This window comes from Tubulanus polymorphus, chromosome 5, assembly GCF_964204645.1.
Source record: "Tubulanus polymorphus chromosome 5, tnTubPoly1.2, whole genome shotgun sequence".
In the NCBI taxonomy this organism is placed as follows: Eukaryota; Metazoa; Nemertea; class Palaeonemertea; order Tubulaniformes; family Tubulanidae; genus Tubulanus; species Tubulanus polymorphus.
In genome coordinates, this window is record NC_134029.1 from 15809736 (window position 1) to 15835665 (window position 25930).

A 25930-nucleotide genomic window follows, 5' to 3' on the forward strand; every position below is an offset into this window, starting at 1 on the left:
TAAAATATTATTTAATCCAGTGAGCATAAATTATAATTGCAATATTTTGAATAATAAATAAAGAATAAACGAGTGTACCGATGAAAGTTCAGAAGAAAAGAAAAAAAAATGATCGTAACTATGTATGTATATACCTAGATAATCACAAACAAAATTCAGTTAGTGTCAAAAAAGTATTGCCTGGATCAGCCAACTAGACCCAAGGCTAACTGAATATAGTCTTCTAGCCTAAAGTTATAGCAAAACAGATATTAGTTTTTACCAGTGCTGTATCCATAAAGAAGATAATGATTTTCATCCTTCGAATTTTGACCTACACTTGATTTGGTGTGCTGATCTGGAAGTTTATCAATTAGGCATATTATTTCTGCTTTTAAGTCACGTAATGCATCGATATTTGGCTAATTTCTTGAACCGTGCATCCTAATTTTTCAACAATTTCCTCCAAGTTACTTTCGGGTTTAACTGTGGATGATCGTTCTTTCCATTTTTTTTGTTTGGCGGTGCATTTTTAGACGCTGGTTTGTCACTATTGCTGGCATCCACGAAAACCTCTGGTTCTTTGTCCTCTGGTATATCGCTTAGAATATGATCCACACGTTTTGATTATTTGGTATCATATCCTATTATACGCAAGACAGTATTTGTTAGGTGTCAGAATAAGTTTTGAGTATAAGTACGTTTCAACTAACTACGCCTCAGGAATGCCACATAGCTATTTCCATGGATTCAAATATAAAACTACAAGACTGTCGAATTCACCATCAGCATAAGGAGATATACTTCCAATTTTGATTGAATTCTGTCACGAAATGTTCAATGTCACATCCAGAGTAATTTACAGACCCATCTTATGGTAGAAAAGCAGTAAGAATATCTGTTTTACAATATATATATATATATATATATGTGTGTGTGTGTGTGTGTGTGTGTGTGTGTGTGTGTGTGTGTGTGTGCGTGCGTGCGTGCGTACGTATATATATATATATATATATATATGTATATATATATATATATATATATATATATATATATATATATATATATATATATATATATATATATATATATATATATATATAGTTTTATAAACGCCAACTTATCGGGACATGCGTGATTCTGAGACTCGGAGTATTGGGGCCTCTCTGTCGTATTGGGTCATTTTCTATTTATTGGGACTAGGACCCAATAATTTTGGCCCCAATTATTTAGCTGATGTGGTTAGCACCCATACATTATTATATCGTATGTGGCAGAAACGCATATTGGGTCGTTGAGTAGCGACACAACACCCCTCTGGTGGTGAACTCCGGAAACGTTATGTATGATTCGACCAATCAGATTTGATATATATCTATCGACCAATCAGATTGATTCGTATGACTCGACCAATCAGATTCAAGGATCACATCAACGTGGCGGCCATTATCGTTGTTTCGATTCGGAATTATGTTTAGCGTTTATGCACGGCTTGTTGGGTAAGTACTATTGATAAATGAAATCTTTTTGCTCGTATCAACTGAGTTAGTTACCTAATCGTCGGTGGTAAGCTTTTTATAATCGGATGGGCTTATATCAACGTGTGGTTTGTGAAAATATCCGATCGTGAAACTAAACCACTGACAGGTTAGGCTATCGTTAACTAGCCTAACGTTAACAATAGATTCATTGAATGTTCTTTGAATAATTCAATTCAGTAGGCCAATTCTATGTCACTGAACAGTTGCCAAACAATACACCCATGGACCGTAGTAGGCCTAAACAAACCGGACATATTTGGGGCGACTTTTACTCTTGATTTCGTTCGTTTGGCATGATATTTTAATTCAGGCTTTTAGGCCTACCGCAGGTGTAATCAGGTCGGCACCGGTAGTCCAACACAGTCACAGCCAATTTATCATGGGGGTGTGATTGTGAAGAGATAGGCCTAGGTCTATGGTGGAACTTTTAGGCTTATATTGGATGTCATAACTAAGGATTCACATCGGAGTGCTCCGTAGTTAGGAGTGCTCCCTAAGCCGGCTTTTGGCAGTAGTTAGCACAACTGTGGAGTCGGAGAAACCAATATGGCATCTCATTCAAAGAGCGGCTGTAATTCAAGCCCAAACTATTGACATTTTGACCAAAAGAAAGTAAGATTTTTGGCTAAAAGTTACTGATTTTTGTTTCCCAAAAAATTTTTTTTCCATTAGGCCTATTTTCCAACTTTTTCAGTATGGGCCGTTTTCATCCCTGATCATGTATATATTTTAGCTACTACTCAATTGCTTTAGGCCTATAAAGTAATTCGATAAGCCTACAAGTCGTGTGGAAGATTCCAATCAATCCGCAGTTGAACCACATGGAGAGTCTTATGACAGATAGGCCTATGAGTCAGCTTGCCGCAACCGATGGTAAATCAGTTTAGTTATTCCATATCTTTTTAGCCCACTTGGAACTGGTCTAGTACCTAGCCGTTGGTTGTAGGGAACCGGTATTCGGTAACAACGACTGGTATTCAGACTAACTTGGAACTTAAGACCTTAAGTTGATTTTATTGGGAAATATAAGACCAAGATCTAGTAACGTGTCGTATACGGCTGAGTGTTTATGTGGTAGGTAGTTTAACGTGTACAGTCGGGTATTGGATGGTGCTGCCATCTTGGGTCCGGATGGTAGTCCGCAGGCAGAGGGGAGTCGTCTTCCAGAGTTGTTTAGCCAGTCGAAAACTGGTTGTTCGGGGAGACAGTCGTAATAAAACTACTGGCATATTCTATCAGTCTATGCTTTTTATTTTAATCTCTAGTTCTCAGGAGCAGGAGTTGGAGTCTTCCAAGGCGGAGTGTGCTGGCGTGTCCACCGTACACGTCCGCTGAAATAGTCGCTACTGTTCGTTCCTCAACGAGAGGACCGACATCCCTCGACATCGATCGTGCGAGAAGCTCGCTAAGGGGGCGCTGCTGTTTGTCCCTCAACGAGAGGATCGACATCGATCGTGCGAGAAGCTCGCTAAGGGGCGCTGCTGTTCGACCCTCAACGAGAGGATCGACATCGATCGTGCGAGAGGCTCGCTAAGGGGCGCTGCTGTTCGACCCTCAACGAGAGGATCGACATCACTCGCATCGGTCGTGCGAGAAGCTCGCTAAGGGCGCGCTGCTGTTCGACCCTCAACGAGAGGACCGACATCGGTCGTGCGAGAAGCTCGCTAAGGGCGCGCTACTGTTCGTTCCTCAACGAGAGGACCGACATCGCTCGACATCAATCGTGCGAGAAGCTCGCTAAGGGGGCGCTGCTGTTCGACCCTCAACGAGAGGATCGACATCGATCGTGCGAGAAGCTCGCTAAGGGGCGTTGCTGTTCGACCCTCAACGAGAGGACCGACATCGCTCGACATCGGTCGTGCGCGAAGCTCGCTAAGGGCGCGCTGCTGTTCGTTCCTCAACGGGAGGAGCGACGTTGCTCCAAATTGATCGTGCGAGAAGCTCGCTAAGGAGACGCCGCTGTTCGATCCTCAACGGGAGGACCGACATCGATCGTGCGAAAGGCTCGCTAAAGAGACACCGCTGTTCGATTCTCAACGGGAGGACCGACATCGATCGTGCGAGAAGCTCGTTAAGGAGACGCAGCTGTTCGATCCTCAACGGGAGGACCGACAGCGATCGTGCGAGATGCTCGCCAATGGCGCGCTGCTGTTCGACCCTCAATGAGAGGACCGATGTTGCTCCAAATTGATCGTGCGAGAAGCTCGCTAAGGAGTCGCCGCTGTTCGATCCTCAATGAGAGGACTGACTTCGCTCGACTTTGATCGTGCAAAAGGCTTGCTAGGGAGACGCCGCTGTTCGTTCCTCAACGGGAGGACCGAGATCGATCGTACGAGAAGCTTGTTAAGGAGACGCCGCTGTTCGACCCTCAATGAGAGGACCAATGTTGCTCCAAATTGATCGTGCGAGAAGCTCGCTGAGGAGTCGCCGCTGTTCGATCCTCAATGAGAGGACTGAATTCGCTCGACTTTGATCGTGCAAAAGGCTTGCTAGGGAGACGCCGCTGTTCGTTCCTCAACGGGAGGACCGAGATCGATCGTACGAGAAGCTTGTTAAGGAGACACCGCTGTTCGTTCCTCAACGAGAGGACCGACATCGCTCGACATCGGTCGTGCGAGAAGCTCGCTTAGGGCGCGCTGCTGTTCGTTCCTCAACAGGAGGACCGACGTTGCTCCAAATTGATCGTGCGAGAAGCTCGCTAAGGAGTCGCCGCTGTTCGATCCTCAACGGGAGGACCGACATCGATCGTGCGAAAGGCTCGCTAAAGAGACGCCGCTGTTCGATCCTCAACGGGAGGACCGACATCGATCGTGCGAGAAACTCGTTAAGGAGACGCTGCCGTTCGATCCTCAACGGGAGGACCGACATGGATCGTGCGAGATGCTCGCTAATGGCGCGCTGCTGTTCGACCCTCAACGAGAGGACCAATGTTGACCGATGTCTCCAAATTGATCGTACGAGAAGCTTGCTAAGGAGTCGCCGCTGTTCGATCCTCTACGAGAGGATCCACTATGATCGTGCAAAAGGCTTGCTAGGGAGACGCCGCTGTTCGTTCCTCAACGGGAGGACCGAGATCGATCGTGCGAGAAGCTCGCTAAGGAGGCGCCGCTGTTCGATCCTCAACGAGAGAACCGACATCGCTTGACATCGTTTGTGCGAGAGAGACGTGTCTACCGTTCACGTTCGCTTAAGAGAATGCCGCCGTTCGGTTCTCAACGCGGGAACCGACGTCTCTCGACATTGTTCGCGTGGGAAAGACGAGTCTAGTGTCCTCAACACGAGGGCCGACAACGACCGATAACGTTTGTGTAGGGAGTTCACTGAATTAAGCACTGTTGTCCGTTCTCAACGCGAGGACCGACGTCGACCGACATTGACCGTTTTACTGTTACAGAGAGTGGAAGTAGAAGGGGACGTCTTGGCAACAAGTTCCGGGCAAAAGCAGAACGACCCTGAACAGCAGCCGCCGGTCCCCTAAGAGGGATTGGAGTGTTTCGGCTGCGACATTTAGTTCCGCTATTTAACGTACATTGTCGCTGATTGGCTGATTTACGCCGCACATGCGCACGGAGGTGCGCAACTTAGAAAATTCAAGGAAAGTGTAGAGAACAGAGTTAGAGAAAATAGAGCAGCTAGAGCGAGACTCAAACCTGGGCAAGTAAATTACTAGCGCAGCGTCATCCCACTAGATCACCGAGCTCGTGAAAACCAACCAAATGTTTTCAGATGCAAGATGGCCGTTCTGTTTCCTATTTTGTACCAAAAAAATGTCAATTTTGGCCTCAATTTCAACTAGGCCTACTACTCAATTGCTTATGCATGTTCATATTTTTTATTTTCATAGGAAGATGGACCACCGCGTTCGGTACGAGTGGTGCAGAAGATTCCAATCAATCCACAGGTTAACCACATGGAGAGACATGACAGATGAGTCAACATGACAGATTGACATTGACATTTCCACCAAGTACTAACTAATCACCTAAAAGGACCCATTAGGCCCAATGTTTGTTAAAGTCTATCATACTGAATGTATATAATTCATCACCTAGGAATCCCCGAATTGAGGGAAATCTATGATAGAATGTATTGTTATTACACAGCAAACCCACAGTTAGATTGGTCTGGTAAAATCTATCATATGGATTATTATGTACTATAAGACAAAGGACCCAATAGGTCGGTACAATCTATCATGTGGAATGTATTAGTTATTACACAGGAAACCAGCTGTTTGATCGACCCAATAGATAGGTACAATCTATAAAATGTAATAGGCCCTATATCATTTATAAAAATATATTAATGTAATTGATTTAATGTATTTATATACATGTATCTACCCTAGATACATCTTGTACCCAAAAACTGAGCTTGGTCAGAATCAACATGGTTGACTGGTGGCCATTTTTGTTCGCTGAAATCAGCACTTTCCTACTCATTTTTGAAGTTTTCAAGGGAATTTTGAAGACACTGATCGAATTACCTTGATCTATCAGATCGTGTACTCGAAGGTTCCATCAGCATGAGAGAAATTTTGGGTCAATCGGATGCAAGATGGCCATCCTGTGACCTTTTTTCGTACCCAAAAAATATCAATTTTTGTCTCAATTTCAACCACTACTCAATTGCTTATGCATGTTCATATTTTTAATTTTCGCAGGAAAATGGACCACCGAGTTCGATACAATTGGTGTGGAAGATTCCAATCAATCCGCAGTTGAATCACATAGAGAGAGTCTTATGGTAGATACGAGTCAACTTTCCGAGACCGATGGTAAATCAGTTTAGTTATTTCATACCTTTTTAGCCCACTAGGGACTTTAGACCGAAAGTCGATTATTTGGGATATTTCTCTAAAACTTTTGAACACATACTGTAGGCCTACCTGAATTTGATCATCATACTACCAGTGAAACTGGTATATTGTGGGTTGACTGTAAATCAATTTTAACAATATGTTTCCGTGCCTACCATTTGAAATTATAATCAAATCATCAAAAATCAATGGTTCGTAGGCATGGAAACTCAGGACGCATATTGTTAGAATTTCAAAAATGGCTTATTTTTAGCCTACTTGGGAGTCCCAGCAGGCTATTGCGTTCACTTTTCGTCCGTCCGTCCGTCCGTCCGTAGACGGAATCCAGTTATTTTGGGAAGTTTTGAAGACGCTTCAAGGTAACGTCTTGATATTTGGGTTACACGTGTATCTACCCTAGACACATCTTCAGCCCAAAAACTGACCCTGTCAGAATCAAGATGGCTGACTGGCAGCCATTGTTGTTCGCCAAAATCAGCACTTTTTACACATTTTTGAACTTTTTGAGGGAAATTTTGAAGACGCTTCGATCAATTACCTTGATCTTTCGGATATATATGAATCCCCCCAGGGCCCATCAACGAAACAAAAATTGGGTCGGTCGGACTCAAGATGGCCGTCCTATGACCTTTTTAGTGCCCAAAAATGTTAATTTTTGCCCGAATTCTGAGTCCTGTAGCTTCCTACTGGTTTACCATTTCTCAATGCAATTTGTGATGGGTATTCTTTGGAAAGGGATGTTTTATACCTCAGACAGGTATTTTTCATCAGCCAATTATGACACAATTGGCGGCCATCTTGGTGTCACCAGTACTCATTCGTAAGTGGGAAAAAGTTTTTCCACATTATATTGATACCTAAGCGTATTTTGCTACCACAATCAATTAGAAAGTTGTAGCTCATAACGTGTTCTATGATTGTGGTGAGTTTCAAGGTAATTGGATTTCGTATATGGCCACCAGGGGGCGTTGAATAATACAATATCTTAGCATTTCTTTATTATATTCGTACCTATGCATATTTTGTAACCACAATCAATTGGAAAGTTGTAGCTCATGACATCATCTATGATTGTTGTGAGTTTTAAGGACATTAGTTTTTCTATATGGTCACCAGGGGGCGTTGAATAGTAGAATAACTTAGTATTTCCTTATTATATTGGTACCAAGGGCGTACTCTTTTATGACCTCCGAAGTCTCCGTCCGAAATCTCCGGTTGGCTCCACACAAAATCCGAATCACACCACCTCGACAGAAAGGAGGTTTCGGAGACTCCAAAAAGTCACGTGACCAATAAAAGAGTACGATTGGAGGCAAACGGATTCTCCGATCTGATAAAAGAGTTCGCTCCTAGGCATATTTTGTTACCATGATCAATTGCAAAGTTGTAGTTCATGACATGTTCTATGATTGTGGTGAGTTTCGAGGTCATTGGGTTTTGAATATGGTCACCAGGGGGCGTTGAATAGTAGAATGACTTAGTATTTCCATACTAAATTGGTAACGAGGCATATTTTGTTATCACAATCAATTACAAAATCGTAGCTGCTGACATGTTCTATGATTTTGGTGAGTTTCAAGGTCGTTGGTTTTTGTAAATGGTCACCAGGGGGCGTTGAATATTGAAATTGTTAGATTGTTGAGCATTTGAAACCATTTCCCAAGTGGGCATGGTGTCCCTGGACCCCTAGTTTCTCATTTCAACATGCGAAAATGAAAACTTTTTGGCAATCTTTCAATACAGCGTAAAATGGATATAAAAACAATGGTTTATTAAAACTGCACAGTTTCACTGGTAGTATTAAAACCAATTAGGCGTATGTGTTCAAAACATTAATGTATAGGCCTATTAATGTATATTATTCATCACATAGGAATCCCCGAATTGAGGGAAATCTATGATAGAATGTATTGTTATAACACAGGAAACCCAGAGTTAGATTGGTCTGATGGTAAAATCTATCATATGGATTATTATGTACTATAAGACAAATGACCCAATAGGTCGGTACAATCTATCATGTGGAATGTATTAGTTATTACACAGGAAACCAGCTGTTTCATGGACCCAATAGATAGCTTCAATCTATAAAATGTAATGGGCCCTATATCATTCATAGAAATATATTAATTTAATTGATTTAATGTATTTATATACATGCATCTACCCTAGATACATCTTCTGCCCAAAAACTGAGCTTGGTCAGAATCAACATGGTTGACTGGTGGCCTTTTTTGTTCGCTGAAATCAGCACTTTCTTACTCATTTTTGAAGTTTTCAAGGGAATTTTGAAAATTCTGATCAATTACCTTGATCTATCAGATTGTATACCCGAAGGGTGCATCGGCATGAGAGAAATTTTGGGTCAATCGGATGCAAGATGGCCGTCCTGTGACCTTTTATCGTACCCAAAAAATGTCAATTTTGGTCTCAATTTCAACCACTACTCAATTGCTTATGCATGTTCATATTTTTAATTTTTACAGGAAGATGGACCACCGAGTTCGATACAAATTGGTGTGAAAGATGCCAATCAATCTGCAGTTGAATCACATAGAGAGAGTCTTATGACAGATATGAGTCGACTTTCCACAACCGATGGTAAATCAGTTTAGTTATTTCATATCTTTTTAGCCACATGAAATGGACTTAAGCGGGTTATCGCATCCGCTTTGTGTCATTGTCCCGAGCTTGACAGAATCCAGTTATTCTGATACATTTTGAAATCAGCACTTTTAGACATTGTTTGAACCTTTTTAGCCCACTTGGGACTTTAGTCCCAGTGGGCTATTGCGTTCACTTTTCGTCCATTGTCCGTCATAGCGTACGTCCGTCCGTAGACGGAATCCAGTTATTTTGGGAAGTTTTGAAGACGCTTCAAGGTAACGTCTTGATATTTGGGTTACACGTGTATCTACCCTAGACACATCTTCAGCCCAAAAACTGACCCTGTCAGAATCAAGATGGCTGACTGGCAGCCATTGTTGTTCGCCAAAATCAGCACTTTTTACACATTTTTGAACTTTTTGAGGGAAATTTTGAAGACGCTTCGATCAATTACCTTGATCTTTCGGATATATATGAATCCCCCCAGGGCCCATCAACGAAACAAAAATTGGGTCGGTCGGACTCAAGATGGCCGTCCTATGACCTTTTTAGTGCCCAAAAATGTTAATTTTTGCCCGAATTCTGAGTCCTGTAGCTTCCTACTGGTTTACCATTTCTCAATGCAATTTGTGATGGGTATTCTTTGGAAAGGGATGTTTTATACCTCAGACAGGTATTTTTCATCAGCCAATTATGACACAATTGGCGGCCATCTTGGTGTCACCAGTACTCATTCGTAAGTGGGAAAAAGTTTTTCCACATTATATTGATACCTAAGCGTATTTTGCTACCACAATCAATTAGAAAGTTGTAGCTCATAACGTGTTCTATGATTGTGGTGAGTTTCAAGGTAATTGGATTTCGTATATGGCCACCAGGGGGCGTTGAATAATACAATATCTTAGCATTTCTTTATTATATTCGTACCTATGCATATTTTGTAACCACAATCAATTGGAAAGTTGTAGCTCATGACATCATCTATGATTGTTGTGAGTTTTAAGGACATTAGTTTTTCTATATGGTCACCAGGGGGCGTTGAATAGTAGAATAACTTAGTATTTCCTTATTATATTGGTACCAAGGGCGTACTCTTTTATGACCTCCGAAGTCTCCGTCCGAAATCTCCGGTTGGCTCCACACAAAATCCGAATCACACCACCTCGACAGAAAGGAGGTTTCGGAGACTCCAAAAAGTCACGTGACCAATAAAAGAGTACGATTGGAGGCAAACGGATTCTCCGATCTGATAAAAGAGTTCGCTCCTAGGCATATTTTGTTACCATGATCAATTGCAAAGTTGTAGTTCATGACATGTTCTATGATTGTGGTGAGTTTCGAGGTCATTGGGTTTTGAATATGGTCACCAGGGGGCGTTGAATAGTAGAATGACTTAGTATTTCCATACTAAATTGGTAACGAGGCATATTTTGTTATCACAATCAATTACAAAATCGTAGCTGCTGACATGTTCTATGATTTTGGTGAGTTTCAAGGTCGTTGGTTTTTGTAAATGGTCACCAGGGGGCGTTGAATATTGAAATTGTTAGATTGTTGAGCATTTGAAACCATTTCCCAAGTGGGCATGGTGTCCCTGGACCCCTAGTTTCTCATTTCAACATGCGAAAATGAAAACTTTTTGGCAATCTTTCAATACAGCGTAAAATGGATATAAAAACAATGGTTTATTAAAACTGCACAGTTTCACTGGTAGTATTAAAACCAATTAGGCGTATGTGTTCAAAACATTAATGTATAGGCCTATTAATGTATATTATTCATCACATAGGAATCCCCGAATTGAGGGAAATCTATGATAGAATGTATTGTTATAACACAGGAAACCCAGAGTTAGATTGGTCTGATGGTAAAATCTATCATATGGATTATTATGTACTATAAGACAAATGACCCAATAGGTCGGTACAATCTATCATGTGGAATGTATTAGTTATTACACAGGAAACCAGCTGTTTCATGGACCCAATAGATAGCTTCAATCTATAAAATGTAATGGGCCCTATATCATTCATAGAAATATATTAATTTAATTGATTTAATGTATTTATATACATGCATCTACCCTAGATACATCTTCTGCCCAAAAACTGAGCTTGGTCAGAATCAACATGGTTGACTGGTGGCCTTTTTTGTTCGCTGAAATCAGCACTTTCTTACTCATTTTTGAAGTTTTCAAGGGAATTTTGAAAATTCTGATCAATTACCTTGATCTATCAGATTGTATACCCGAAGGGTGCATCGGCATGAGAGAAATTTTGGGTCAATCGGATGCAAGATGGCCGTCCTGTGACCTTTTATCGTACCCAAAAAATGTCAATTTTGGTCTCAATTTCAACCACTACTCAATTGCTTATGCATGTTCATATTTTTAATTTTTACAGGAAGATGGACCACCGAGTTCGATACAAATTGGTGTGAAAGATGCCAATCAATCTGCAGTTGAATCACATAGAGAGAGTCTTATGACAGATATGAGTCGACTTTCCACAACCGATGGTAAATCAGTTTAGTTATTTCATATCTTTTTAGCCACATGAAATGGACTTAAGCGGGTTATCGCATCCGCTTTGTGTCATTGTCCCGAGCTTGACAGAATCCAGTTATTCTGATACATTTTGAAATCAGCACTTTTAGACATTGTTTGAACCTTTTTAGCCCACTTGGGACTTTAGTCCCAGTGGGCTATTGCGTTCACTTTTCGTCCATTGTCCGTCATAGCGTACGTCCGTCCGTAGACGGAATCCAGTTATTTTGGGAAGTTTTGAAGACGCTTCAAGGTAACGTCTTGATATTTGGGTTACACGTGTATCTACCCTAGACACATCTTCAGCCCAAAAACTGACCCTGTCAGAATCAAGATGGCTGACTGGCAGCCATTGTTGTTCGCCAAAATCAGCACTTTTTACACATTTTTGAACTTTTTGAGGGAAATTTTGAAGACGCTTCGATCAATTACCTTGATCTTTCGGATATATATGAATCCCCCCAGGGCCCATCAACGAAACAAAAATTGGGTCGGTCGGACTCAAGATGGCCGTCCTATGACCTTTTTAGTGCCCAAAAATGTTAATTTTTGCCCGAATTCTGAGTCCTGTAGCTTCCTACTGGTTTACCATTTCTCAATGCAATTTGTGATGGGTATTCTTTGGAAAGGGATGTTTTATACCTCAGACAGGTATTTTTCATCAGCCAATTATGACACAATTGGCGGCCATCTTGGTGTCACCAGTACTCATTCGTAAGTGGGAAAAAGTTTTTCCACATTATATTGATACCTAAGCGTATTTTGCTACCACAATCAATTAGAAAGTTGTAGCTCATAACGTGTTCTATGATTGTGGTGAGTTTCAAGGTAATTGGATTTCGTATATGGCCACCAGGGGGCGTTGAATAATACAATATCTTAGCATTTCTTTATTATATTCGTACCTATGCATATTTTGTAACCACAATCAATTGGAAAGTTGTAGCTCATGACATCATCTATGATTGTTGTGAGTTTTAAGGACATTAGTTTTTCTATATGGTCACCAGGGGGCGTTGAATAGTAGAATAACTTAGTATTTCCTTATTATATTGGTACCAAGGGCGTACTCTTTTATGACCTCCGAAGTCTCCGTCCGAAATCTCCGGTTGGCTCCACACAAAATCCGAATCACACCACCTCGACAGAAAGGAGGTTTCGGAGACTCCAAAAAGTCACGTGACCAATAAAAGAGTACGATTGGAGGCAAACGGATTCTCCGATCTGATAAAAGAGTTCGCTCCTAGGCATATTTTGTTACCATGATCAATTGCAAAGTTGTAGTTCATGACATGTTCTATGATTGTGGTGAGTTTCGAGGTCATTGGGTTTTGAATATGGTCACCAGGGGGCGTTGAATAGTAGAATGACTTAGTATTTCCATACTAAATTGGTAACGAGGCATATTTTGTTATCACAATCAATTACAAAATCGTAGCTGCTGACATGTTCTATGATTTTGGTGAGTTTCAAGGTCGTTGGTTTTTGTAAATGGTCACCAGGGGGCGTTGAATATTGAAATTGTTAGATTGTTGAGCATTTGAAACCATTTCCCAAGTGGGCATGGTGTCCCTGGACCCCTAGTTTCTCATTTCAACATGCGAAAATGAAAACTTTTTGGCAATCTTTCAATACAGCGTAAAATGGATATAAAAACAATGGTTTATTAAAACTGCACAGTTTCACTGGTAGTATTAAAACCAATTAGGCGTATGTGTTCAAAACATTAATGTATAGGCCTATTAATGTATATTATTCATCACATAGGAATCCCCGAATTGAGGGAAATCTATGATAGAATGTATTGTTATAACACAGGAAACCCAGAGTTAGATTGGTCTGATGGTAAAATCTATCATATGGATTATTATGTACTATAAGACAAATGACCCAATAGGTCGGTACAATCTATCATGTGGAATGTATTAGTTATTACACAGGAAACCAGCTGTTTCATGGACCCAATAGATAGCTTCAATCTATAAAATGTAATGGGCCCTATATCATTCATAGAAATATATTAATTTAATTGATTTAATGTATTTATATACATGCATCTACCCTAGATACATCTTCTGCCCAAAAACTGAGCTTGGTCAGAATCAACATGGTTGACTGGTGGCCTTTTTTGTTCGCTGAAATCAGCACTTTCTTACTCATTTTTGAAGTTTTCAAGGGAATTTTGAAAATTCTGATCAATTACCTTGATCTATCAGATTGTATACCCGAAGGGTGCATCGGCATGAGAGAAATTTTGGGTCAATCGGATGCAAGATGGCCGTCCTGTGACCTTTTATCGTACCCAAAAAATGTCAATTTTGGTCTCAATTTCAACCACTACTCAATTGCTTATGCATGTTCATATTTTTAATTTTTACAGGAAGATGGACCACCGAGTTCGATACAAATTGGTGTGAAAGATGCCAATCAATCTGCAGTTGAATCACATAGAGAGAGTCTTATGACAGATATGAGTCGACTTTCCACAACCGATGGTAAATCAGTTTAGTTATTTCATATCTTTTTAGCCACATGAAATGGACTTAAGCGGGTTATCGCATCCGCTTTGTGTCATTGTCCCGAGCTTGACAGAATCCAGTTATTCTGATACATTTTGAAATCAGCACTTTTAGACATTGTTTGAACCTTTTTAGCCCACTTGGGACTTTAGTCCCAGTGGGCTATTGCGTTCACTTTTCGTCCATTGTCCGTCATAGCGTACGTCCGTCCGTAGACGGAATCCAGTTATTTTGGGAAGTTTTGAAGACGCTTCAATGTAATGTCTTGATATTTGGGTTACACATGTATCTACCCTAGACACATCTTCAGCCCCAAAACTGGCCCTGTCAGAATCAAGATGGCCGACTGGCAGCCATTGATGTTCGCCAAAATCAACACTTTTTACACATTTTTTAACTTTTTGAGGGAACATTTTGATCTTTCGGATGTATGTGCATCCCCCCAGGGCCCATCAGCATAACAAAAATTGGGTCGATCGAACTCAAGATGGCCATCCTATGACCTTTTTTAATGCCAAAAAATGTCAATTTTGGCCTGAATTCCGAGTCCTGTAGCTTCCTACTTGTTTGCCATTTCTCATTGCAATTTGTGATGGGTATTCTTAAGAAAGGGATGTTTTATACCTGAGACAGGTATTTTTGATCAGCCAATTATGACGCAATTGGCGGCCATCTTGGTGTCATCAGTACTCATTCCTAGGTGGGAAAAAAATTTTCCACATTATATTGATACCTAGGCGTATTTTGTTACCACAATCAATAAGAAAGTTGTAGCTCATAACATGATCTATGATTGTGGTGAGTTTCAAGGTCATTGGTTTTGTATATGGCCCAGTGTGCATTGAATAATACAATATCTTTCCATATTATATTCGTATCAATGCATATTTTGTAACCACAATCAATTGCAAAGTTGTAGCTCATGAAATTATCTATGATTGTGGCAAGTTTTAAGGACATTAGTTATTCTATATGGTCACCAAGAGGCATTGAATAGTAGAATAACTTAGTATTTCCTTATATTGGTACCTAGGCTTATTTTGTTACCATGATCAATTAGAAAGTTTTAGTTCATGACATGTTCTATGATCTAGTATTTCCATATTAAATTGGTAACAAGGCATATTTTGTCATCACAATCCATGAAATCATTCCTCCTGACATGTACCATGATTGTGGTGAGTTTCAAGGCCATTGGTTTTTGTATATGGTCACCAGGGGGCGTTGAATATTGAAATTGTTAGATTGTTGAGCATACGGAAACATTTCTCAAGTGGGCATGGTGTCCCTGGACCCCTAGTTCAAGTTTTCATGGGAAATATTGAAAACGCTTCGATCATTTATCTCAATTTCTCTCATTCGCAGTAAATAACTTGGCCTCATGACTTGCTCTAACATGAATTGCCCTAAGATTGTGGTGAGTTTCTAGGCATTGTTTATGTTCACCGGTGGCGTAAATTAGCCGAAGAATATGGTACTACAGTATATTAGTACCTAGACATATGACGTTGTTACCACAAACAATTGCATGTTGTGCCAGTGCATGAAATGCCCTATGGTAATGGTGATTCTTGACATTTCCAGATTGTTCAGTATTTCACCAAGTACTAACTAATCACCTTGAAGGACCCATTATGTTTGTTAAAGTCTATCATGCTGAATATAAAATATTTATCACATAGGAATCCCCCAGTTTGAGGGAAATCTATGACAGAATGTATTATTATAACACAGGAAACCCACAGTTAGATTGGTCTGGTAAAATCTATCATATGGATTATTATGTACTATAAGACAAAGGACCCAATAGGTCGGTACAATCTATCATGTGGAATGTATTAGTTATTACACAGGAAACCAGCTGTTTGATGGACCCAATAGATAGGTACAATCTATAAAATGTAATAGGCCCATTATCATTTATAGAAATATATTAATGTAATTGATTTAATGTATTTATATACATGTATCTACCCTAGATACATCTTCTGCCCAAAAACTGAGCTTGGTCAGAATCAACATGGTTGACTAGTGGCCATTTTTGTTCGCTGAAATCAGCACTTTCTTACTCATTTTTGAAGTTTTCAAGGGAATTTTGAAGATTCTGATTAATTACGTTGATCTATCAGATTCTATACCCGAAGGGTGCATCGGCATGAGAGAAATTTTGGGTCAATCGGACGCAAGATGGCCGTCCTGTGACCTTTTTTCGTACCCAAAAAATGTCAATTTTTGTCTCAATTTCAACCACTACTCAATTGCTTATGCATGTTCATATTTTTAATTTTCACAGGAAGATGGACCACAGAGTTCGATACAATTGGTGTGAAAGATTCCAATCAATCCGCAGTTGAATCATATAGAGAGAGTCTTATGACAGATACGAGTCAACTTTCCGCAACTGATGGTAAATCAGTTTAGTTATTTCATACCTTTTTAGCCCACTAGGGACTTTAGACCGAAAGTCGATTATTTGGGATATTTCTCTAAAACTTTTGAACACATTGTAGGCCTACCTGAATTTAGCTTCATACTACCAGTGAAACTGTTATATTGGGGGTTGACTGTAAATCAATTTTAAAAATATGTTTCCGTGCTGACCATTTGAAATTATAATCAAATCATCAAAAATCAATGGTTCGTAGGCATGGAAACTCAGGACGCATATTGTTAGAATTTCAAAAATGGCTTATTTTTTCTCATTTCAACATGCGAAAATGAAAACTTTTTGGCAATCCTTCAATACAGCGTAAAATGGATATAAAAACAATGGTTTATTAAAACTGCACGGTTTCACTGGTCGTATTAAAACCAATTAGACGTATGTGTTCAAAACATTAATGTATATTAATGTATATTATTCATCACATAGGAATCCCCGAATTGAGGGAAATCTATTATAGAATGTATTGTTTTAACACAGAAAACCCACAGTTAGATTGGTCTGGTAAAATCTATCATGTGGATTATTATGTACTATAAGACAAAGGACCCAATAGGTCGGTACAATCTATCATGTGGAATGTATTAGTTATTACACAGGCAACCAGCTGTTTGATGGACCCAATAGATAGGTACAATCTATAAAATGTAATAGGCCCATTATCATTTATAGAAATATATTAATGTAATTGATTTAATGTATTTATATACATGTATCTACCCTAGATACATCTTCTGCCCAAAAACTGAGCTTGGTCAGAATTAACATGGTTGACTGGTGGCCATTTCTGTTTGCTGAAATCAGCACTTTCTTACTCATTTTTAGCCCACTTGGGACTTTAGTCCCAGCGGGCTATTGCGTTCACTTTTCGTCCGTCGTCTGTCCGTCCGTCTGTAGACGGAATCCAGTTATTTTGGGAAGTTTTGAAGACGCTTCAAGGTAACGTCTTGATATTTGGGATACACATGTATCTACCCTAGACACATCTTCAGCCCAAAAACTGGCCCTGTCAGAATCAAGATGGCCGACTGGCAGCCATTGTTGTTCGCCAAAATCAGCACTTTTTACACATTTTTGATCTTTTTGAGAGAAATTTTGAAGACGCTTCGATCAATTACCTTGATCTTTCGGATATATGTGAATCCCCCCAGGGCCCATCAACATAACAAAAATTGGGTCGGTCGGACTCGAGATGGCCGTCCTATGACCTTTTTAGTACCCAAAAATGTTAATTTTTGCCCGAATTCTGAGTCCTGTAGCTTCCTACTGGTTTGCCATTTCTCATTGCAATTTGTGATGGGTATTCTTTGGAAAGGGATGTTTTATACCTGAGACAGGTATTTTTCATCAGCCAATTATGACGCAATTGGCGGCCATCTTGGTCTCACCAGTACTCATTCGTAAATGGGAAAAAGTTTTTCCACATTATATTGATACCTAAGCGTATTTTGGTACCACATTCAATTAGAAAGTTGTAGCTCATAACATGTTCTATGATTATGGTGTGTTGCAAGGTAATTAGATTTTGTATATGGCCACCAGGGGGCGTTGAATAATACAATATCTTAGCATTTCTTTATTATATTTGTACCTATGTATATTTTGTAACCACAATCAATTGGAAAGTTGTAGCTCATGACATCATCTATGATTGTTGTGAGTTTTAAGGACATTAGTTTTTCTATATGGTCACCAGGGCGCGTTGAATAGTAGAATAACTAAGTATTTCCTTATTATATTGGTACCTAGGCATATTTTGTTACCATGATCAATTGCAAAGTTGTAGTTCATGACATGTTCTATGATTGTGGTAAGTTTTGATGTCATTGGGTTTTGAATATGGTCTCCAGGGGGGGTTGAATAGTAGAATAACTTAGTATTTCCATATCAAATTGGTAACGAGGCATATTTTGTTATCACAATCAATTACAAAATCGTAGCTGCTGACATGTTCTATGATTGTGGTGAGTTTCAAGGTCATTGGTTTTTGTATATGGTTGCCAGGGGGCGTTGAATATTGAAATTGTTAGATTGTTGAGCATTTGGAACCACTTCCCAAGTGGGCATGGTGTCCCTGGACCCCTAGTTGAAGTTTTCAAGGGAATTTTGAAGACTCTGATCAATTACCTTGATCTATCAGATTGTATACCCGAAGGGTGCATCGGCATGAGAGAAATTTTTGGTCAATCAGACGCAAGATGGCCGTCCTGTGACCTTTTTTCGTACCCAAAAAATATCAATTTTGGTCTCAATTTCAACCACTACTCAATTGCTTATGCATGTTCATATTTTTAATTTTCACAGGAAAATGGACCACCAAGTTCGATACAATTGGTGTGAAAGATTCCAATCAATCCGCAGTTGAATCACATAGAGAGAGTCTTATGGTAGATATGAGTCAACTTTCCGCAACTGATGGTAAATCAGTTTAGTTATTTCATACCTTTTTAGCCCACTAGGGAACGAAAGTCAATTTTTTTGGGATATTTCTCTAAAACTTTTGAACACATACCTGAATTTGATCTTCATACTACCAGTGAAACGGTTATATTCGGGGTTGACCGTAAATCAATTTTAACAATATGTTTCCGCGCCTACCATTTGAAATTATAATCAAATCATCAAAAATCAATGGTTCGTAGGTATGGAAACTCAGGACGCATATTGTTAGAATTTCAAAAATGGCTTATTTTTTCTCATTTCAACATGCGAAAATGAAAACTTTTTGGCAATCCTTCAATACAGTGTAAAATGGATATAAAAACGATGGTTTATTAATACTGCGCAGTTTGACTGGTCGTATTAAGGGTGCTCCTATCCCTTAATTATCAAAATTTTCCATTTTCGACATTATATTGATACCTAAACATATTGTATTACCACAATCTATTGAAAGTTGTAGCTCATAAGGTGTTCTATGATTTTGGTTAGCTTCAAGGTCATCGGTTTTTGTATATGGTCACCAGGGGGCGTTAAATAATACAATAACTTAGTATTTCTATATTATGTCTGTACCTATGCATATTTTGTTACCACAATTAATTGCAAAGTTTAGCTCATGACATCGTCTATGTATGTGGTGAGTTTTAAGGACATGAGTTATTATATATGGTCACCAGGGGCGTTGAATAGTATCTAGGCATATTTTGTTACCATGATCAATTGCAAAGTTGTAGTTCATGACATGTTCTTTGATTGTGGTGAGTTTCAAGGTCATTGGGTTTTGCATATGGTCACCAGGGGGCATTGAATAGTAGAATAACTTAGTATTTCCATATTAAATCGGTAACGAGGCATATTTTGTTATCAAAATCAATTACAAAATCGTAGCTGTTGACTTATTCTAATTGATTGTGGTGAGTTTCAGGGTCATTGGTTTTTGTATCTGGTTACCAGGGGCGCTGAATATTGAAATTGTAAGATTGTTGAGCATTTGAAACTACCTGGCATGGTGTCACTGGACTGCTAGTTTACTTATTTTTGAAGTTTTCATGGGAAATTTTGAGGACACTCTACTTGATCTATCAGATTGTATTCCTGAAGGGTGCGTCAGCATGAGAGAGATTTTGGGAAAATCGGATACAAGATGGCCGTCCTGTGACCTTTTTGTACCAAAAAATGTGACGTTATTACCACAAGAAATTGCAAGTTGTGCCAGTGCATGAAATGCTCTATCTTAATGGTAATTCTTGACATTTGCAGATTGTCAGGTATTTCACCAAGTACTTACTAATCACCTTGAGGGACCCAATATGTTTGTTAAAGTCTATATTCATACTGAATATATATTATTTTTCACATGCCCCGTTTGAGGGAAATCTATGATAGAATGTATTTATAACACAGTAAACCCAAAGTTAGATTGGTCTGGTCAAATCTATCATATGGATTATTTTGTATTATTAGGGCCCAACAGGTCGGTACAAACTATCATGTGGAATGTATTAGTTATTACAGAGGAAACCATCTGTTTGATTGACCCAATAGATAGGTACAATCTATAATCTATAATCTATAAAATGTAATAGGCCCTATATCATTTATAAAAATATATTAATGCAATTGATATAATTTATTTATATACATGTATCTACCCTAGATACACTTTTTTACAAAATACTAGCTTAGTCAGAATCAACATGGTTGACTGGCGGCCATTTTTTGTTTGCTGAAATCAGCATTTTTAACTTATTTTTGAAGTTTTCAAGGGAAATATTGAGGACACTCTGCTTGATCTATCAGATTGCATTCCTGAAGGGTGCGTCAGCATGAGAGAGATTTTGGGTCAATCGGATGCAACATGGCCGTCCTGAGTTTCAAGGTCACATGAGCAATTGTAATTTAAAACATAACCAATACATATTCTTCAGATTATTCTCGGGTCGAAATTCAATATTATGATGTAGTGCAAAGTTGCAGATTATGTCCCTATGAACATGTACATCAAGTTTTACAGGGATGCATTATTCATCATGGTCACCAAGCAGTGCTCAATATCAATGGTTGAAATTAACCGTAATAACATTTGAAAGCAGTTTAGTTTTACTAGTATATCATAAAGAATATATAAAGTTTAAAGGTCATACCTTTTTCGATATGCTGCCAGGCTGAGGCGATGTTTAATATACATACAATATAATAGTGCACTTCCCGAGTTTCAATGTCACAATTTTGATATCCCTACCCAGGTAGCTTACTTTCAAAAAGGTTAATTTAAATAGCTCAAGTACCTGAACAAGTAGTGCCTCCCACTTTGACTGTGCACGTATGTTTTATATAATTTGACGGGTCATGTATTCAAATTGGTCAATTAAGGGAAAAAATGATACCTTGTTTCTCCGCTCTACCTAGCTTAAAGTTAATTTACCCTGCAGCCTATCTACCCAGTACATTATTTTTCTAATCACTATCAGGCATACAATTATAGACCCTGCAGCTATAGAAATGAACTGATTACAAATTTTATTGGAATTTACACTATTTCCCGGCAGCTGCAGAGAAACAAAGTATCATTTTTTAACCTAAACCAAATATAGAAATAAATGAATTTTCTTTCTTTTAATAGGCAGAATGAAAACACGAAGGCGCTGGTCATCGGATGAAGATAAAATATTTCATACGATCTTGCATTCGTTCCAACAGAATGCCTAATCGTGAACTTTTGGACGAAGCCACTAAAATGCTGACAAAGAAAATTATAAAAAAGAGAAAGATTCCAAATAAACTTATAATGATGTATGATCCAAGTGTTTGTGTTAAATTCACAGGCTTTACCCAAATATCGATTTGATTTTTCTAGGAACCGTATACACATTAGACTGCGCTAAACTTGGATAATTCCTAATTATTGATGTATAGACAAACATGAGATCAAAATTGAACTGATCCCGATTAGCCAATGATAACAATTGAAACCTATTCAATTCTCAACCCCTTCTGACAAAGTTTGATTTAAACTTTGTCAGATGGGGTTGATATAGGTTTCGATAATACAAGACATAGTGGAATTAGGATTAAGGCCTACGTGTATGCGCAAGCACTCTTCGATTTTGAAGGATAAACTACATGTATATTGATGACTATGCTGAGTTGATTTAGTAATTTGGTGAATTCAAAGGAAGGAACAGTGCAGGAACTTCCTCACATTGCCAAACGTTTCCATGTGGATATGCAGCGGCACTTGAATATGCCATATTACATGAATCCATACATCCCTTCCATTCTCTTGGATTATGCCAATGCAGTACCGTGAAAACAGAAAATAAAACAATTATTTCACAGGAAACCACTTAGAATGGTCTATTAAAGTCTCCCATATGGGTATCGGAATGTATAAGTTTGATATAAGACCATATTTGACCCAATAGATAGTACAATCATGTATCATGTGATATATATTAGTTACTACAGAAAACCAACTGTTTGATGGACCCAACAGATAGGTACAAATATCAAAAGAAATATATTAGTTATTACTGAGGGCCCCAATATGTCTGTTTAATATTATCTCATAAACTCAACAGTTTGAAACGGGGGAAATCTTATGATATGAAATGAGAGACTACGTAGAAAAAACCAGTGCCTGTGGCTACTAGTCGACAATTTCTAAATTAATTTTCCTGTGCGATTTGGTTTCGTACAATTGAGAGACTACTTTTTTCAGTAGGGCATTTTTTGGATCACATCACTGGAAATTGGCTTGTGCTTTTGGGCCCCTTCGTTGGTTATCTACAAATGTTTCATATAAGCTATCGACCACAATGCTGACACCGTGATGGTCAGAAACTGACCAATTGAGATATGATCCCCGAGTCTGAACGATTCAGACTTCGAATATCGGAAATTTCTCAAGCCATGTTTGTTTACAAACTACCAAGTATTCATCATTGCAAATTCATAAGCTGACCAACACTGACCACTACTGACGAATTACAATTTCACGAACGTGAGAACGATATACCGCGTTTGGTGTGAAACTAGAAAAGATTCGCCATTGAAGATTCATAAATTGACCATTGACCACCGATGACCAATTCAAAAAGAATAAGATCACAATACAATGATTTACCCCCACTTTCATCCAATCAGCACGATACCATTTAATTGAATCATTAAACGCATTGGGCTTCTGATATTTGAAATCATTTGTTACAATGAAGTTGATCCTAAGACTTGATCACCTGCGCTACAGAAAACGTACAAGACGAAATTTTAAGATTGTAAAATCCGATTAGGTGATCGTCATTATGACGACAGCTCCATCACTGTAATTCTTAAGAGATTAGAACCACTTCTGGGTCGTCACTACAATTAAACTTTGACTCGAAATAATGTTTAATTTACTAATTTGAATAAGCAGTTCAAACTTGGGACTCATAAGGTGATGACCCAATAGACCTGTACATAATGTTTCCGCAGTTTGAGGCACCCAATAAGTCTGTTAAATCTATGGAATATATAATTTTTAGTATGAAACCATATAGGTCCCAATAGGTAAGTAAAGTCTACCATATGAATATATATAAAATTATGTACCGTACAGTAATATCAGGATACACAGCCGACATCGGGGATTCGTGATTTAAAATATTCACATCTTAGATGAATTCTAGAGGCCATAAGAGCTAATTTTGACCACTTTGACCAATTTTCTAGATGTCATAAGAGCTAATTTTTTTAAAAATACATTTTCTTTTCTTCCAAATTTCCTAGATCCGCCTGGTAATGAAAATGTCATCTTAGGTACCGGGTATACGATTGATACTATTGAGTCAAAACTTCATCAAAATCGAAAACAAATGGTTCAATTGGATCGAAGATTTAGATTTGTTTAAATCCGTTTACTGGGCAACTTTCATGAAAAAAACCTGCCTGGTTCAGTGCGGCCGCCTACCGTAAACACTTGTTTTTCTGGTCATTCCACCTGATGATGGCTGTGGTTTCATAGTAATAAATTTGATCGTATAATTTTAAATTTGAAGTGTAGGATTTCTTCATTTATCTACAGTATACACGGATTATAGTGTTTATTCGACATCTATTAAGCAATCCTTTAGCTAAGACTATCTCAGTGGTTATTATTTTGGCATTTCACTGTCAAAGGGTGATCTTACAACAACTTAAATTGGACAGCTCATATATGACCAAACTCAAACTTGTTCTTGTTGCATGTGGCCCGTACACAGAAAATCCCAACTGCTTTAAATATCACCGTATTTGTGCCTCAGAACAAAATGCTGCTGTTTGCAATTCGGACTAATTTGATACTCCCCCCCCCCCCTTAAATGCAGAATAACATTTATTATGGCGTCTTGGGTTATTCAATTATTGGTGCGGCATGTCGCTTTACGGTCGCAGGTGGCACGTCCCTGATCGAGTAGCAAGGCGTTCGCGTTCGGTATTTTTGAAAAGCGTCGGCTGTTTGCGAGGCCGGTGGTGTATCGGAGGGTGCGAGGCTGGTTGTGTATCGGGGGTGTATGGAGATGACTATTACAAAGGAAACACACCGTTCTGTTGGTCTCGAAATCATATACCGGGTACCCGATATACCGGTATGCTATTTAAGTTTTATACAAGACCCAATAAGGACTGTCGTGCCCCGAATTCTCTGCTGGTGCTTGAGTCCCAGGTCTCAAATGGTCGTTCTATCTATCATGTGGAATGGCATGCAATGGGCTATAACACATTGAAAACCCAATATTCGAGGGACTGTGTGGTGTGTGTGTGTAATGGTCCTATGGATCAGTTTCGTATAAAAACATGACCCACTAATACTGTATCAGATTAGTGTGGAGTATATATTTGTTACGAAAGCGTCGACTTATTTCGCAATATCCGAGTCTAAATTCATTTATTTGTCTATCCATTAATAAATCAGCCATACCTTTTTCATCAAAATGAACAATACATGAAACAGCATATTTGTATAACAAAATCGTCAACCGGTCGCATAACGAAGGCCTGGTAGGATCTTATGAAAATGGTACACGTGTATTTAGCTAAATACACGTGTAATATGAAATTACACGTGTACTTTTGACGTGTATTTTGAAATACACGTGTAACTTAGGACGTGTATTTTAAAAACACGTGTAAATTCATATGTGGCTTCTGAAATACACGTGCAATCTGGATGCATGTACTAGGCTAAAAAATTATACATGTACCTTGTTTCTCATAATTGGTCACTTTTGTAAACTGTAATAAAATTTGAAATTACATCATTTAGCTTCACATGATTTTATTAAAAGTAAGATTGTGCATGTAATGTTCGAGGAATTGAAGGAATCTCCTGTCTTTTTAATTGTTTGATCCTCATTTAGTAGTTTTTTCCAGGATGCCGTGTCAAAAGTCATGTTGTTTGTCCTGTATTGACTAGATTGGATCCTGTATGAATGAAGCACATGTCTTTGTTGCCCCTTGAATAAATCCAAAAACTGTTTCACAAAAATCATGATCTGAACAAAAAATTTTGGATATTTTTCATTTATTATCAAGATAACTAGAGGCTTAGGGGACTGCCCAAGCCCCGAATTACAATGTTATTTATGAAAAATGTTGAATATATTGCTGTCACCAGCTCGAAGTGTTCTGCTTTCCTTGTAGGCCCATTCATTAATTTTGCTAGCTAGCTCTTCTTAGCCGAGGAGTCTTTTCAGTTGTTCATTAACGGGCATGTACACAAAAAAATGTCCTTTTTCCTCTAATGTTGCCTTATCATACTGTATAACACATAATGAACATTTGTATCATACCTGCAGTTTTTTGAATAATGTCTTATATACAGGGCAGTAATATTTGTTCACCTCCGGACATAGAGAAAATCTTTTGAAAATAGGCTAATTAGAACTGCGTAGAACCGCTTCTCAGTAACAGTAAATTCAACTGATCCAACAATCCAGTCAAAACAGTTGAAGTGGATCCAGCTTTGAGGGAGAACGCCATAATAGTAGTAACAGCCCCACGATGGTTCACCTC

At 38.8% G+C, this 25930-nt stretch overlaps 2 protein-coding genes across 7 annotated transcripts in view; both read left to right on the forward strand.

Moving 5' to 3' along the window:
- The window catches only part of LOC141906266 (fibrillin-3-like), a 769611-nt gene that overhangs the window by 740718 nt on the left and 2963 nt on the right, over positions 1–25930 (forward strand). The window lies entirely within an intron of this gene.
- LOC141904929 (uncharacterized) lies at positions 1133–21684 on the forward strand. Of its 6 annotated transcripts, XM_074793560.1 has the most exons (8): positions 5369–5487; positions 6184–6297; positions 8826–8940; positions 11349–11463; positions 13872–13986; positions 16304–16417; positions 18758–18871; positions 21519–21684. In XM_074793560.1, exons 4-8 carry the CDS (start codon positions 11461–11463, stop codon positions 21602–21604), a joined length of 432 nt encoding a protein of 143 aa, XP_074649661.1. In that variant the 5' UTR covers positions 5369–5487; positions 6184–6297; positions 8826–8940; positions 11349–11460; the 3' UTR covers positions 21605–21684. The 6 variants fall into 6 exon arrangements, with proteins under 6 accessions (XP_074649663.1, XP_074649665.1, XP_074649664.1 ...); XM_074793562.1 differs by lacking the exons at positions 6184–6297; positions 8826–8940; positions 11349–11463; positions 13872–13986 and adding exons at positions 1133–1478; positions 2254–2594; positions 2786–5178; XM_074793564.1 differs by lacking the exons at positions 6184–6297; positions 8826–8940; positions 11349–11463; positions 13872–13986 and adding exons at positions 1133–1478; positions 2427–2594; positions 2786–5178.

What these genes read in the sequence shown, in the direction of transcription:
- LOC141904929 (XM_074793560.1), top strand. An exon ending in TCGACTTTCCACAACCGATG is followed by an intron (nt 13,987 to 16,303) that starts GTAAATCAGTTT and finishes TAATTTTCACAG; the next exon opens with GAAGATGGACCACAGAGTTC. An exon ending in TCAACTTTCCGCAACTGATG is followed by an intron (nt 16,418 to 18,757) that starts GTAAATCAGTTT and finishes TAATTTTCACAG; the next exon opens with GAAAATGGACCACCAAGTTC.